General features: G+C 44.5%; 1 protein-coding gene across 12 annotated transcripts in view; it reads left to right on the forward strand.

Annotated features, from left to right (window-relative positions):
- LOC118727187 (myomegalin) overlaps positions 1–15,641 on the forward strand; it is a 136,690-nt gene that overhangs the window by 53,456 nt on the left and 67,593 nt on the right. For all 12 annotated transcript variants that reach the window (XM_045586976.1, XM_045586979.1, XM_036452707.2 and 9 more), the window contains 4 exons: positions 9,285–9,361; positions 11,952–12,075; positions 12,281–12,456; positions 15,022–15,139. In XM_045586976.1, coding sequence (XP_045442932.1) covers positions 9,285–9,361; positions 11,952–12,075; positions 12,281–12,456; positions 15,022–15,139 — 495 coding nt within the window. The remainder of the gene's footprint in view (positions 1–9,284; positions 9,362–11,951; positions 12,076–12,280; positions 12,457–15,021; positions 15,140–15,641) is intronic.

Here is a 15,641-nt window from a genome sequence, read left to right on the forward strand (position 1 = left end):
GATCGCAGTAGGTATAAGAGAAACTGAGAGAAGAATTGGACTCAGCGAGTACAACAGCTCCTATTTAGGAGTTCTGTTGCAAAGAAGGGAGGAGAAATTGGACAGTCACTAATAAGGGCTTATAGAAGATTTTTAAAAAGCTAGATGAATAATAGCATGTTTGCATACCAATAGAATTTTCCAGTAGGAAATGAAATATTGTTGAAGAGAAGGGGAGGGTTTCTGGATGATTCTTTTATGATGCAATGCATAAATGGAATGTTTGGCTTTAGGTGGGAGCATGGGTAGTTGGTCTTTGGTCACAAGTGGACAGAGTATTGGTGAGCTCAGATGCCTGTGGATGGACAGATACAGTGGGAGAAGCCTGTCAAGAGTTTTCTTCTAGCATTTCAGGGTTCTCAAGGAGGTAAAAAGCAGGCTTGTAATACTTTAAGCCATAGAAAAGGAAAGAAAAGCAAGCTTATTCTCCCACTGTGTCTTTTCAAACATGCTCCTAATGTATGCTAATTCCTGCTGACATATCCTCGTTCACACCTGGAATACCCCTATCCCTTTTCTCTGCTCATCCAAACCTTTCTCAGGTTTCAGAGTCCAATTCGGATTCTACCTGCTCAGGAGGGCCTTTCCCTATCATACTGCCCGAAATCATCTTTCACTCTCTGTGCTCTTCCAGCAACTACAGCCGGGATGCGGTATTTGGCAAACGTTACTGAATTCCTGGCTGGCAACTGTCTTTCCACGTACACAGTCCTTGTCCCTCCTTTCAGAGTATGAACACTTTGTGGTGTGGATTGATCTCAAACTTCCTCTGTGGCCTTCAACATAATCTTCTACATTGTTGAGACTATCTATAACAGAAACTCGGAATGTTTGTGTTGATTGTTTGCAAACACCCTGAAAGCTGCAAGTGAGGCCTATCTGTACAGAAAAAGAGGGAGTGCAGAACCCCTTGGCACCCTTTGCTATCTCCTCCACCTGGGAGGCCCAGGAGATGTGCTTGGGAGGTGAACCCTCATGTCTTCCTGGAACCCAGCAACCTCTCCAAGAGAAGGGTTGGCAGAAATAGAGAGCAAGCACATTGAGGAACGAAATAGGTAAGAAGAAGAAATCTTGTGAGAGGAAGGGGGGTGGTAGTAAGAGATCAATCAAAGGACTTTTATGCACGCATATAAGCATAACCAATGGACAAGACAGTAGGGAGGTGAGGGCCTGTGCTGAGGTAGGGGGGAGAGAAGTCAATGAGGGAAAAGGGAGACATATGTAATACTTCCAACAATAAAAAAAATTTTAAAGAAAAAAGAAGAAGAAATTCTTGACAGTAAGAATTGCTAAGAGTGGGCTCTGGCCCTAGCCAGATTGGCTCAGTGGATCGAGCATCAGCCTGTGGACCAAAGGGTCGCTGGGTTTGATTCTGGTCAAGGGTTGCAGGCTCCTCCCTGGCCCAGGCCCTGTTTAGGGTGTGTGGAGGAGGCAACCAATCAAATGTGTTTCTCTCACATTAATGTTTCTCTCTGTCTTTCCCTCTTCCACTCTCTCTAAAAGATCAATGGGAAAAATATCCTCAGATGAAGATTAATCGCCACCCTCCATCCCCCCCCCCCAAAAAAAAAGAGTGAGTTCTGTTTTATTTTGAACAAATTCACTCATTTGATAAAGATGTGATCATCTTCTATGTATGGGCACCGTGCTAACAACAGTGGGGATACAGTGGTGAGAGAATAGAGAGGTCCCTGTCCTCCTGACACTCATGGTAGTGCCTGAACATAGTTTGAGTAGGACTGAGATCTGATTCCTACTCAGTGCCATGCTTGCTACCACTCGTCTCGTTTTGCTTCACTTATAATGAGCTGGAGTCACGTCTGTTTTTTGGTTGCTGAATGCCATCATCCCATGAAACGCTAAGATTCTGCTGTACCACAGGATTAGAGTAATGCAGGGCAGAGCGTTTCCAGTGCAATGTACTGAGAGCTAGTGCATCTTTCTCCTAACCTCTTATAGAGCAGTGCTGTCCAGTAGAAACATAATGCGAGCCTCAGATGAAATTTAGAAATTTCTAGTGGTTATATTAAAAGAACAGTTAAAAAAAATATGTGAAAATAATGTTAATCATGTATTTAAAATATTACTTGGACATGAATTGTTAAAAATTGAGAGTGTATATTCTTTCCTGTGGTTGGCCTTGGCAATCAAGTGTGTATGGAGTCTTTGAAGTCCTTACAGCGTATGTCAGTTTGACTGGTCACATCTCAGAGGTTCAGTAGCTACATGTGGCTTGTGGCTGCCGCCCTGGATGGCAGAGCTGTAGGACCTACAGTCGTAAGTGCTGTGTGTCTGGTCCCAAACAGAAGCTCAACCTCAGAAGAGCTAACTGATCAGAGGGCGTGGCTGCAGGACACAGCGAGGCTTTCCAGGAGGGGTGCCTTACATCCCAGTGTGGAGTGTAAGCTTCAGCGTAAGCAAAGCTGTCCTGCACTTAGCAGGACGCCAGTTAGTGGCTCTGTCCTTTTTGAAAAATAAAAGCAAGTGAGCTGAATGTGGGGACAAATGTCAGATCATGATAGACAACATGGGTGCTTCTTTTAACAATTTATTTTTATCGATTTCAGAGAGGAAGCGAGAGGGAGAGATAGAAACATCAATGATGAGAGAGAACCATCGATCGGCTGCCTCCTGCATGCCTGCTATTGGGGTTTGAGCCCCAATACCAGGCATGTGCCCTGATTGGGAATGGAACTGTGACCTCCTGGTTCATAGGTCAATGCTCAACCACTGAACCTCTCTGACTGGGCAACACAAATCATTTAAAAACATTTAGTAGGCCATATGTTTCCTGTGCACCAATTTATCTATAGAAAAATTAATAGAGTGGTTATATTTTTTTAACTTTATAATATATTTGTACTTTGTTCCCAGTTTGAGACCTGCTGCCCAGAGAGAAGCCAGGGAGAGCTCAGGATGGTACCCTGAGCTCCCCTTCCAGACTAGCTGAGGACAAGCCATTCTGAGCATCCCTCTCAGTCTCATGCCTGGGGCAGGGCTCCTGCCTGCACACAGGTGTCCTGGGGGTTGTGGGGCTCTCGCCTCGCCCCGGCTTTCTCAGGAGGCCTGCACTTTGCTAAATTAAGCCCCGCCAGGCCTATTTGTGGACAGAGGCTCCAGCCAAGTGAGAGATGCGTCCAGCTACGGAATGTTCTGGGAGGGAGAGAAGCACTGAGATCACTGGTATTTATGGGTACAGTCTCACTTGCCAGATCAGCAGAGGCTACGGGGACTCAACCAAGATTCTAACAGAGTGGCCACGGGGGACGAGTGGCAAGAGGTACACTGAGGACAGCTGAAGTGCAGAGCAGTGTGGACACCAAAGCAGTGTGTGTATGAAGACCTCTGAGCTGGGTCTACCTGAAACAAGCCCGAGACACCTCAAATTCCCTCCACCCCACTGCCGCCACTTTGTAATAGACTTTATTTTTAGAGCAGTTTTAAGTTCACAGCAAAACTGAGCCAAATATACAGAGATATCCCATATACCAGTGGTCAGCAAACCGCGGCTCACGAGCCACATGCAGCTCTTTGGCCCTTGAGTGCGGCTCTTCCACAAAATACCACAGCCTGGGCAAGTCTATTTTGAAGAAGTGGCATTAGAAGAAGTTCAAGTTTAAAAAATGTGGCTCTCAAAAGAAATTTCAATCGTTGTCCTATTGATATGTGGCTCTGTGGACCAGTGAGTTTGCCAACCACTGTCATATACCTCCTGCCCCCCAACACTCACAGCCTACCCACCATCTTAGTCCAAAGACATCTCATTTTAACTTTCTTGGATTTCTACAGTTAGTGTAGACCAGAAATCTCAATCTTTCTCTCTCTCTCTCTCTCTCTCTCTCTCTCTCTCTCTCTCTCTCTCTCTCTCTCTCTCTCTCTCTCTCTGACTTATGCCTCTTACTACCTGTGGGGAAACTAACATTTCACCAGATTATGTAACCAGACAGGGGGTCTGGGCTGCCTGTTACTACTTGAGCCAATTAAGCAGAGACAGAGTTGAATCATTTATGCGCATTTATTCCAGTAATGCCGGCCGTGGCAGTGTGGGAGAGCAGCAGGTCATCCACAAAAATCTGCTCTGCAGCCCCCCCATAAGCCAGCTGCTTATATTGGGTAGAAGGACGAACAGGCATGGGGAAGTGGGCTTGGGATAATCATTACAGGTTACAAGTTTTGTAGGCTGGAGGGGATTCTCAGGGCAGGGCCTCCGGGCGCCCCGGCACCAGATTACAGGTTATAGGGGCTGGGGGTTCTAAAGAGCAGGTGCCTCTGGGACTAGATTGTTTCAGCCACGAGGTTGTAAATCTTTCCATAATGATAGACAGTTCTCTGGACAGGAGGATGGACTGCATTCTAATGTTAGCTCCCATGTCCAAGGGCGGACTACTCCCAGCCAGGTAAAAATGTGCTTTCTCTAATCAGAAAAGAACGCTCATGGCTAACAGAGCATGATTAATATTTCTTATAATTATAGTTGGCTTTCAATATTTTATTTCTGCCCCTAACACCTGCTCTGTGTTAGATATTTTCACTGTATCTTCTCATTTAATGTTCACAATATTCCTGAAAGGTAGTTATTAAAACTCAAAAAAAAAAGAAAAAAAAGAAAAGAAAATTTAGGTTAAGTGATTTACCTCTAGAATACAGAGGTTGAACTGTATGGAACTATGTGAAACTATGAAAAGTGGCTGAAGCGCTGCACTTCCCTGTGATTCAACCTAATAGAATGTGAGTGAGCTAATACATTAGTCCTAAAGTCTACACTCTTTGCCTTGTACCATATGCTGCCCTGGGTACCAGATTCTTTCTTTTCCCTTGGCAGTGTGGTAGTTTCAAACTTATGTCTCACATCCCCTAGGACTAAGGAGCCGAGAGGAAGAGCAGCCAAGGCCTGACATACATTGAGTTGGGTCTAGGCGTATTTCTCTGGAGGTGAAAGCTGGAATTGCAGGGTGGACCTCTATTGATTTGTGTATCTGCTGCTATTTACAGCTGCCACGTGTATGCATTTCTGTACACTATCTGATTCTAGATCCCTTCTGTTTATCACACTCTACTGTTATCACCTGCTTAATTGCCCCCATAGGGTGTGAATTCCCTGAGGACTGTGGTTGTGTCTGTCCCGTCCTTTCTAGTACCTATTAAAGTACCTTGCATATCCAAAGTAGGTGCTTCATAAGTATGATCAGAAAAGAAGTAAACAAATGATACCATCTCACAAGTCAACCTGTCTTCTGCTCAGTGGGTACCTTTTCTCCTTTCTCTTTCTCTCCCCTGGGTCTGTTCACACACCTGACCTCCTTACCTCCTTCGAACTCATTCACAGCTCAGTGTTTCCTCAGATGTGTTTGTCTATTTGGACTGTGTTTGTGTACTTGGGCTGGGAAGAGAATGGTATTGTTTTCAGGCCCCTGCGAAGGACTGACATGGGTTGGGCTCAAAGGAGAGACCTGAATAGAGGAACTTTGCCATTTGGATGGGGATCCTTGTATTATGTATTGTAGGAACTGAAATTTTCCACTTGGGTTTTTTCCATCTCTTTGGGGGCCTGGACAGTAAAGCAAGTTCTGGCAGGGAAGGGCCCAGGCCTTGTAGAGTCCTCTGGTGACAGAGGCTGTGGACACCGCCCTGCTGTCCTTTCCCTGGCAATGAAGGACGCTTGTCACATGTTGGGGCAACCTCGGTGTCTAGCTGTGCTAGTAGAAGGCAGTGAACCTGGAATCTAGAAAGGCAGAGATTTCACCTCTGAGTAAAGTCTTGCCTATATCATAGAGTCTAAGGACTGTTAAAAAAAAAAAATTCAACTCAGTCCATTTGAAGATCTCACTGACTTTATTAAGTGACTCATGAGTCGGGCAGCGTCCCACCTAGCAACTAGAAGGATGATCCCGGAGTTGTACCAAATGGGAGCTTTTTACAGGAAGAAGGGTAGGGAAGGGAGCTGATAACAAAAGGGAAGAACTATTTTTAGACCACTGACATTTTCTTTTGGAAGCTGGGGGACAGTAGAGTTTTTATCCTGCAGATTGCCTCTTCTCTGTATGGGGCATGGTGAGGGCCCATGTGATAGGTTAACTCATGGGTGTTGGCCAGAAAGTTTCAGACTGGTGGATGAAGATTATGTTTCTGGGAGAGTTTGAAAGGGCAGTTGGGTCAGGTATTAAATCCAGGTTTTGGTATCACGGGTGTTAGCACAAGGTTTTTTTGTGACTGACTTTATTCACTTAACATAATGTTATGTCCAAGGTTCACCCATGCTGTGTGTGTGTGTGTGTGTGTGTGTGTGTGTGTATATATATATATATATATATATATATATATATATATATATATATATATATGGTTTCTCTTAATGGCAAAATCATATTCCATTGTATGGATATACCACATCTTATTGATCCACTTATCAATCAGTAGGAGAAATTTTAAAAAGTGATTCTAGAACTTTTAAAAAGTGTCAAATAGTTGTGCTTGAAATGACTGAGGACCTGAGTGGTACTGGTACATTTTGAATTGTCTAGCAATTTCTATCTTAATACCACCTTTCCTTACCTACAATGATGTCCCTCCCCCCTTCTCTTTCTTACCCCCAGGAAGCCTCTTTGGGTTAGGACTGGTTATATCTGAATGGTACTGGTACATTTTGAATTGTCTAGCAATTTCTGTCTTAATACCACATTTCCTTACCTACAACCACATCTTGGAATTTTGCTCTTCTTTCCTCAACTGGATTGCAAGCATACTGAGTATAAGAAATACAGATTAGACATCGTCATTATTCCCTACAGGGTCTCTGAAGTCCTTTTGCACTAAGACTGGTGCTAAATGTGCCGGACAAGGGCCTGTAAGAGTCAGAGCTGACCCACTCACTCTGCTGGCTGAGATCACACTTTTTCAATTTAAACAGCTTCCCCAACTCCTAGAAGGGTGGGTTATCTATGGGAGGCAGCGGGTAAACTCTTGACCTCCTTACTAAAGTGGGTAATGATGTCTCTAGTCCAGTGGTCGGCAAACTCATTAGTCAACAGAGCGACAAACCGAGGCTCGCTAGCCACATGTGGCTCGTGAGCTGCAGTTTGCCAGCCACTGTCCTAGTCTAATGCTGAAAAAATTGATGCATTTTGCTTTAAGAGCTTTTTTTTTTTTTTAATTGGCCGGGCAGAATCATTTCTCTCTCTCTCTTTCTCTCTCTCCCTCTCAAGTGGGTATGTTGTTTTTTTAGGATTTGCTGTGCCATGGCTTCTACTGGGACATAAATTTGAAACTCTTCTGATTTTTAAAAGTTAGAATCATATTTTGGATTATATGAATGAAGATGAATGAATAGAGTTAAGCTTTGAAAAGGAGTCAGGTAATTGGTTACTGCTGGCTGCTCTTAACCCAATTCTATGCTGAACCTTGCAGTAAAAAATCATGCGTGTGCTTTTTGTGCGTTATTTCCCTTAGTCTTCTGAATATCCTTATGAGCGAGGTACCATTACGGTTCCCCCTTGATCGATGAGGAGGTCAGGTGACTTGCCAGGCTCTCTTCTCCCCTGAAGGGCCTATGCTCTCAGACACTCTCCTCACTGCCTCCACATCTTTCAAGAATGCACAAATGCGGCACCTTCCCTAGTTTTATAGCTCACCACATTCCACTAAGCCAGGGACAATTGGCGGTGTGTCCTGGCCTGGTCTCTGAAATGCTGGAGTGGAATGCTGGATTCGGTTATTGCTGTATCTTCAAGAGGAGCCCTTCTGGGTTTCAGTTTCCTTATGTTTAAAATGAGGGGGTCATACTATTCCTGTGAGAAAATGGAGGCTCATGTGATAAAGCCCATAGCCTTGTATTAATAACACTCCTCCTGCTTCGTACTGTGTAACGGATGCCATCAGGAACTGATTCGTTTCTGTGCGCTCAGCTTGAAGCTGGAATAAAGTCCATCCTGAACTAACATGCAGAGACCCCTCCTTCGGCTCAACCACAAACCTGCTTCCCTTTCTGTGCCCTGGTTCAGTCATTCACACGCATTGCCACCCACTGGCTAGAAACCTCCGAGTTGGCTCTGCTCCTCCCTCTGGTCTACTCGAGTCTCTCGCTAATCCGTGAGCCCTGTGGGGTCTACCTCTGAGAGGCCTTCTGAGTCTTCCTCCCTGTGCTTCTCTGGCCTCAGACAGTCCCCACCCCGTTCTGGTCAGTTGTCTCTTGGCTGATCATCTTCTTCACACCTACCTACCGTGAATTCCTTCCTCAACACAGAGCTGGCCGGGGCCCTATTTTGCCTGCAGCTCCCTAGTGAGTTCTTGTTCTCTACTGATGACTCTTTAGCCTTCTTAGCATGATGCTCACAAACTAGTTGTAAACGGATTTCTGTACCGATTTCCCACTCCTCACTATACACCAGGCCACTTCCGTTGCCCTGGGCACTTCATGGACACGCTCTCACCAAATCTTTGTCCATGTTTGACTTGGGATGCTTTTATTTCCTTCTTCTGTTCTGTCAATATTGGACTTGTTGCTGCTTCACCTCAATACAAATTAATTGTTCTCTTCATTTGCAATCAGAATCTCCTGTCACCTTAAACAAATGCCATAAAGTCCAATTTTATGATAAAGGTAGGGTATTGTTCAGAAATGCTCATCACAACACAATTTTTTTTAAATAATTAAATTCCTAGGTATAGTTAAAATACAGTCCTATATACAACACTTTGGTTTACAGGAACACACCTGTGTTGGTAAGAAAAAAAAAAATTTCTATATACACTCTGTCCGTCAGGGCATTAAAGAGCGAACAGGCGTGGGCAGTCCTCAGCATCAGGGGCGGTGAGGGACAGATTAGGAGGATGGTTAAGTAGCCCCAGAGAAGTCCTGAGGTCTACAGTCCTTTAGTCATTGGCTAGGTAAGTGGTCCGCAAACTCATTAGTCAACGGAGCCACATATCAACAGTACAACAATTAAAATTTCTTTTGAGAGCCAATTTTTTTAAACTTAAACTTCTTCTAATGCCACTTCTTCAAAATAGACTGACCCAGGCCGTATCTTGTGGAAGAGCCACACTCAAGGGGCCAAAGAGTCACATGTGGCTCGAGAGCCGCAGTTTGCCGACCACGGGGCTAGGTTACCCATCTGAATCCACAGCTGTGTCAAGGGCAGGAAGAGGGCTGAGCTGAGATGACAAGTTGAGGACCAAGGCAAGTTCAAGTAGGAACTTGTAGAGGGTCTGCGGCAGGTAATGATGATTCATGCCTGTGTGCTTTTCAGAACATCGAGCTGAAGGTTGAAGTGGAGAGCCTGAAACGAGAACTCCAGGACAAGAAACAGCATTTGGATAAAACTTGGTGAGTTGTAGTTTGCACTGGATGAGTTCTGATCCCTTTTAGAGTCTGGCTCACTAACCTGAGAATAATAGATTTGGAACTAAATTCCTTACCCTCCACTCTGGTATCTGGACGCCATGTCCAAATTCAGGGCTCTGTTACTAAGTCTGACAGACCTTGCCATAGGTTGATACATTCACCAGACCTAAGTTTATAAACTTCCTACTCAATAACCTACTGATATAACACCAAGGACTGGCATAGTGTTTGCATTTGTCTATTGCATGTCTCATACACTGCTGATGAGAATGTGAATTGTGGCCACATTTTTTGTATGTGGAACTACCTAGGTAAAAAAAAAATCAGCCTTTCCTCTGATCAAATAGTCCTTAAAAGGAATCTATTCCTTACAAATAAAAACGCGAATATGAAAGGATAAATGTATAAAGATAATTCCTGAATCTGTAATGGCAAAAACCTAGAATCAACTAGGTATCAGCCCCTTCGAGAAAAGGCAAAAGTGCTCTCTTTGTGTATATGTGTGTGTTTGATGCTGCACAGGAAGAAAACTGGAGAGTTTCATATCAAATCCTTTAACGTGCTTATATCGAGGGAGTGAGATTGCAGTTTGTGATGGGAAGAAGACTTGATTTTTTCTTTATATAATTCTGTGTTGTTAAAATAGTTGCTTTTATAACTTACAGTTTTTATAATTTAAAAACTGAGTTTCAAATGACAAGTATTAGTCCCTGGTGGTCTAGTGGTTAGGATTCGGCGCTCTCAAATGACAAGTATTGTTAAAATTGCCATTACAAATAATTTTCTGATTGTATCCTGTGATCGGTTTACATTCAATATGATCTGTCATTCTTTCTATTGCTACAATATCTCTTGGCAATTAGGATGATGAGTCTAGCAAGGTCAGAATACTCAAAACCGGATTCAATAATACCTAATATACTGGCATTATTAAACACTTACTAAAGCATTAAGTGAGATGATAGATTTTAGAAAAACGTATAAAATAACAATTGAGTAATAGATTTTGAGATTTGTGTAATGCTTTAAAATTTTTGTCACTTCAGCCTTTAATTGGGTGGCATTATCTATTATCTATTTTTAGAAGTGAAAAAAAGTTAGGTACAGAGCGCTAAAGTCTTGTCAAATGAGTGGCCGAACCCACATCTTCTGGCATCAGTTCAGTGCCTCTGACTTGACAACAGCTGTAGCCTCTTCAATCAGGAATTCCCGGCCAACTGAGCTACTCAGAAAATGTGTAACTTCCATTCTCAAGATATTGTAGTTAGCGTTTGTCTATTGCATTTGTCAAAGAATATGGAGACAAAGGAAAAGTTGATGATTTCTGAGGTCTACCTATTTAGGGATCTTTTTACTTAGGGTAATTTTTTTGACTTGTGTACAACCAAGACCCTTTTATCCCCTAAAGACTCAAGTTACATAAAGCCTCTGAGCAGTATCCAGCAATAACTAAGGGATTCTGTCATCTTTAGGAAAGCTCCATTTGGTCTCCATGGACACAGCCTTCTGGGTCAACTATTTAATGTACCTCTGAGCTTGGGTAGAGTAGCTTTGATTTATCAGGAACCTATGAAGGTTCAATATTGCTCTCTGCTCTGAGTACAAGAGGGCAGTCCATGGTTCTCAACAAATGACTTAAAGCAGGAATAAAACCAAACCGGAATTAAGATCATTCAGCGCCTGATATTGCCCCCAAATTTCTAATCCTCAGACATCCAAGGGCAGCTGTTGTTAGCTAAAAATAAGCTGGTGACACCTTACCCGCTTCATGCTTGCGCCTGGACATTCATTCCTAAGGACGTCAGGGGAGCAGAGCTAAGCCAGAACCCTGAGCCTCGGGAGATTAAATGTCTGCTCTCTGCATGGGATCCTGGGAACACTGGTTCAGACTCTGGCCAGGTAGCCCAGGTGCAGGGCAGGTTTTGAGGGGTTACCGGCTATACAAGAGGAGAGCATTCCTGTGGCTGTCCAGATGGATAGTCTGTCCCAGCACCTACATGGAAGGAACACTTTCCATTCAAATAGCAGAAAGGCAGGGAACTAGCAAAGCACTCTGGGAGGACAGCCTGAATGGAAGAGCCCGTGGACAGAAGAGAGTGGGCATGGATGCTGAGTTCTGAACAGTTTGATGGCAACTCCCCTTCCAAATGAAAGATTCCCCCGTGAAGCTGCAGGAATAATGAAGCCTCTAGAGGAGGATGGGGAAGGTCCGGCTCACGGGCTATAACAGGCCCTCGAAGTCATTTGGTCTGGCCCTGCCAAGGCATTAAGGGTGAGTTAATTAAATGTTTGGCCAAATACAGCAGGCTCATTTTTAAGTTGAGAATTTTGTATGGCCCACAAATGATGTTACAAATGGCGCTTGGCAGCAAAAAAGGTTCCCCACCCCTGCTCCAGGGAGTCAAGTGTATTCTGATGGACAAGCAACAGAAACTTAAAAGAGTTCCTGGAAAGGTTGGAAAAAGCAATTCTGAAAATAATTGCAGTGGGGAAAAAGGCTTCATTTTTCTCCTCATCTGTGTGAAACAGCCGACATGGGCTCACGTGCTAAATTATATGACTGTGGTTTCAGTGCCGATGTGGAGAACCTCAGCAGCCACAATGAGGCCGAGCTCCGGCGCCAGTTTGAGGAGAGACAGCAGGAGACGCAGCATGTCTATGAGCTTCTGGAGAACAAGATCCAGCTTCTGCAGGAGGTAAGGAGGGGCCCAGGGCCAGGCTCCCTGCCTCTTTCCCTACTACTTGCTCTGCCCCTGCCTTCACCTTTCCTTCCCTCTCTCACTTCCCAAATGCATGGCATGTCCCTGTGTTTTAGGGCTCTTAATCTCTGCAGAAGGTGTGTGTGTGTGTGGGGGGGGGGGGGGGTGCTTCGCAGTCTCTCAGTTTTTGTTCTTTTTGCAGGAATCCAGGCTAGCAAAGAATGAAGCTGCGCGGATGGCAGCTCTGGTGGAAGCGGAGAAGGAGTGTAACCTGGAGCTCTCGGAGAAACTGAAGGGAGTCACCAAGGACAGGGAAGATGTGCCAGGAGACTGGGTCACGCCTGACCAACACACTGAGGCCCTGGCCCAGAGGGACAAGTAGGTGCCTTTGGTGCAGTATTTGCTACCTGCCTTTTGCCTGTTATCTAGGCTGTGAGTCACATAGCAGCTGCTCTGTTCCTATTTATTTATTATTTTAAAATATATTTTATTGTTGTTTTTTTTTTACAGAGAGGAAGGGAGAAGGATAGAGAGTTAGAAACATCGATGAGAGAGAAACATTGATCAGCTGCCTCTTGCATAGCCCCTGGAGATGTGCCTGCAACCAAGGTACATGCCCTTGACCGGAATCGAACCTGAGACCTTTCAGTCCATAAGCCGACACTCTATCCACTGAGCTACACCGGTTTCGGCTGCTCTGTTCCCTTTTAAAGGACTTGCCATGTCCATTTCTTTTCTTTTTTTTTTTTTTAAATGTATTTTATTGATTTTTTACAGAGAGGAAAGGAGAGGGATAGAGAGCTAGAAACATCGATGAGAGAGAAACATCGACCAGCTGCCTCCTACACACCCCGTACCGGGGATGTGCCCGAAACCAAGGTACATGCCTTGACCAAATTGAACACAGGACTTTTCAGTCCGCAGGCAGACGCTCTATCCACTGAGCCAAACTGGTTTTGGCCCGGGTCCATTTCTAAGACTCAGTGGCTCCCACAACCAAAGATTTTCTTTCTAGGGTTGCCTCTTCAATGGTATTCATGAAAAGGACTCATTTGTTTGCCATCGGGAGCCCTAAGTAGGTATAAATAGAACAAGGGTCCCCTGGTGGCTAACAAGAGATGTGGGTTTCCTTATTGGACACACATTTACTGAGCACCTGCTGCATTCCAGACCCTGGGCTAAGTGCTAAGGTTACAGAGATGAAAGACCCAGTTATGTTATCATGTTGCCCAGTCTTCATACGTCCTCTGATAGAAGTAACATGGGCTGCTTGGGGGACGCCGAGGGTCGTCCTCTCTTCCAGACTAAAGGCTTCCTAGAGGAGCTGAAATCTGAGATGAGTTTTGAAGAATGGATAGAAGTTAGAAGAAAGCAAAGGAAGTCAGGGGGTGGGGGGAGAGAAAGGTTCCGTGTGAAGGAGAAACTGTGGAGGGGAGATGGAGGGAAGGGCATATTTCAAGGCCTGTAAGAGGTTCTACGTAACGAGCAGAAAGTCTGGGGAAGACTAGGGAGAGGTAAGCTGTGCTCACAGTAGGGGCTGATCGTGCCAGCTTTGTGTGCCATAATAAGGAACTTGAATTTGTTTCTAAAGGTCACTGGGCAGTTGAGAAGGCCACTACTGTCCAGGTCACTACAGCAAAACTTCTAACCTCTTCACTTCCAGTCCTGCCCATTTACTACTGTCCATTCCTACCTGATAATTCAGAGCAGTTTTGAAGCGGAGAGTTCAACATTATGAGAGAAACAGCAAGAGATGCCTTGCGTGTTGTAGATAATGAATAACTGTTTATTTGAACCCATGGTTTGCATATTTTAACACAGTGTTCAGCCTTTTAACTTACTCATCATCCTAGTCTGCATGTCCAGCCCCTTCTCCAGCATGGTCTCTTCCCCCCAGCCTTTCCCCCTTCTTCTTGCCAGTGACTCTTCCCCAAATACAACTTGTGTCTTCATGCTTTCATTCCTCTGTTCAAGTCCTCCTTCTGAGCCTGTAAATTACCGAGTCTCAAAAATCTCTTCTGCTGAGCTTTCCCCAGACTCTTTCCATGTCAAAGGAATCATTTAAAAAAAAAAAAATCTGTCTTATAGCTCCATGGCAGCACCCAGTGTACTACCAGGTACACATACACCTGTGGTATGGTAGCACTTCCTACATTCTATGACTATTATTTGTTTCTCTTGCTGTGTCTCTGTACTCCCTAAACTCTTGGCACACCCGCTAAAAGAATTAATGTTTTTACAGAGCAGAGGTTGTGTCTTTTCCAAACTTATATTCCCAGTACTTGGTAGAGTGCATTGAGTATACACTGAGTGGCCAGATTTTTATGATCTCTGAATGCATGATACTTTGGCCACTCAGTGTATATCCTATCTAATAAAAGACTAATATGCAAATTTCCCCCTCTACCAGGAGTTCGACCAGCAGGCAGGCCGGCCAACTGCCCATGTCCCCTTCCTTTGGCCTGGCTGGCCGGACCCCACGCATGCACGAATTTATGCACCGGCCCTCTAATACACACATACACACACCCCACACACACACTGAGTGGCCAGATTATTATGCATTCAGAGATCATAATAATCTGGCCACTCAGTATACATAATGGCTGTCTAAGAATTGTTTCTTGAGGAAACAAAAATATCAACCCCTAAAAAAACTATAACTTTAGGGCCCTATTTCCAGTTACATACCTATGGTCTATAAATCTATGGTTGGGCTTCAGGAGGCCCATAAATCTGTTGACCATATAAGCAAAGAGTCACCTGTGAAATTTGTTTGGGGGCTGGAGCAAGGCATACATGGCTTCCTGAAGAAAACAATCATAGAGTTCAGTGACCCCCAAAGCTAAAAACCTACTGTATTGAACCATGCTGTCTTTGGAGTGGGCAGAAGGTTGTAATGGTATCGTGAGCATAATTGTTCTTACTTTTTCTTCAATCCAGACAAATCGAAGAGCTGAGTCAGAGCCTGGCTGTCCAGGAGAAGCTTGTAGAACAGCTCTCTCAAGAGAAACAACAGCTGCTACATCTGCTGGAGGAGCCAACTAGCATGGACGTGCAGGTGAGTTTTGGGCTGTGCTTCTTGAGGCACCCACCCCATGCTTTCTTGTATCTAAATGTATTAGCTATCGGTTGCTGCATAACAAATGACTACGCACTTAGTGGTTTGAAACCATAGACATTTGTTATCCCACAGTTTCTGTAGGTCAGAAGTCCAGGAATGGCTTGGCTGGTTTCTCTGCTCAGGGTCTCACAAGTCTGAAGTCAAGGTCTCAACTTGTCTGCGTTCTCTTCTGGAGGCTTGCTAGAGAACTGATACATGACCAAGCTCCCTCAGGTTGTTGGAACAATTTTTTTTTTAATCCTCACCTGAAAATATATTTTTATTGATTGATTGATTGAGAACATCAATGTGAGAGAGACATATCAGTCGTTTGCCTCTTGTACATGCCCCAGCTAGCGATGGAACCCACAAGCTAGGTATGTGCTCTGGCCGAAAATCTGACCTGCAACCTTTTTTGGTGTACGGGATGACACTCCAACCAACTGAGCCACCCGGCCAG

The sequence above is a fragment of the Pipistrellus kuhlii genome, unplaced genomic scaffold, assembly GCF_014108245.1.
Source record: "Pipistrellus kuhlii isolate mPipKuh1 unplaced genomic scaffold, mPipKuh1.p scaffold_m20_p_24, whole genome shotgun sequence".
Lineage (NCBI taxonomy): Eukaryota > Metazoa > Chordata > Mammalia > Chiroptera > Vespertilionidae > Pipistrellus > Pipistrellus kuhlii.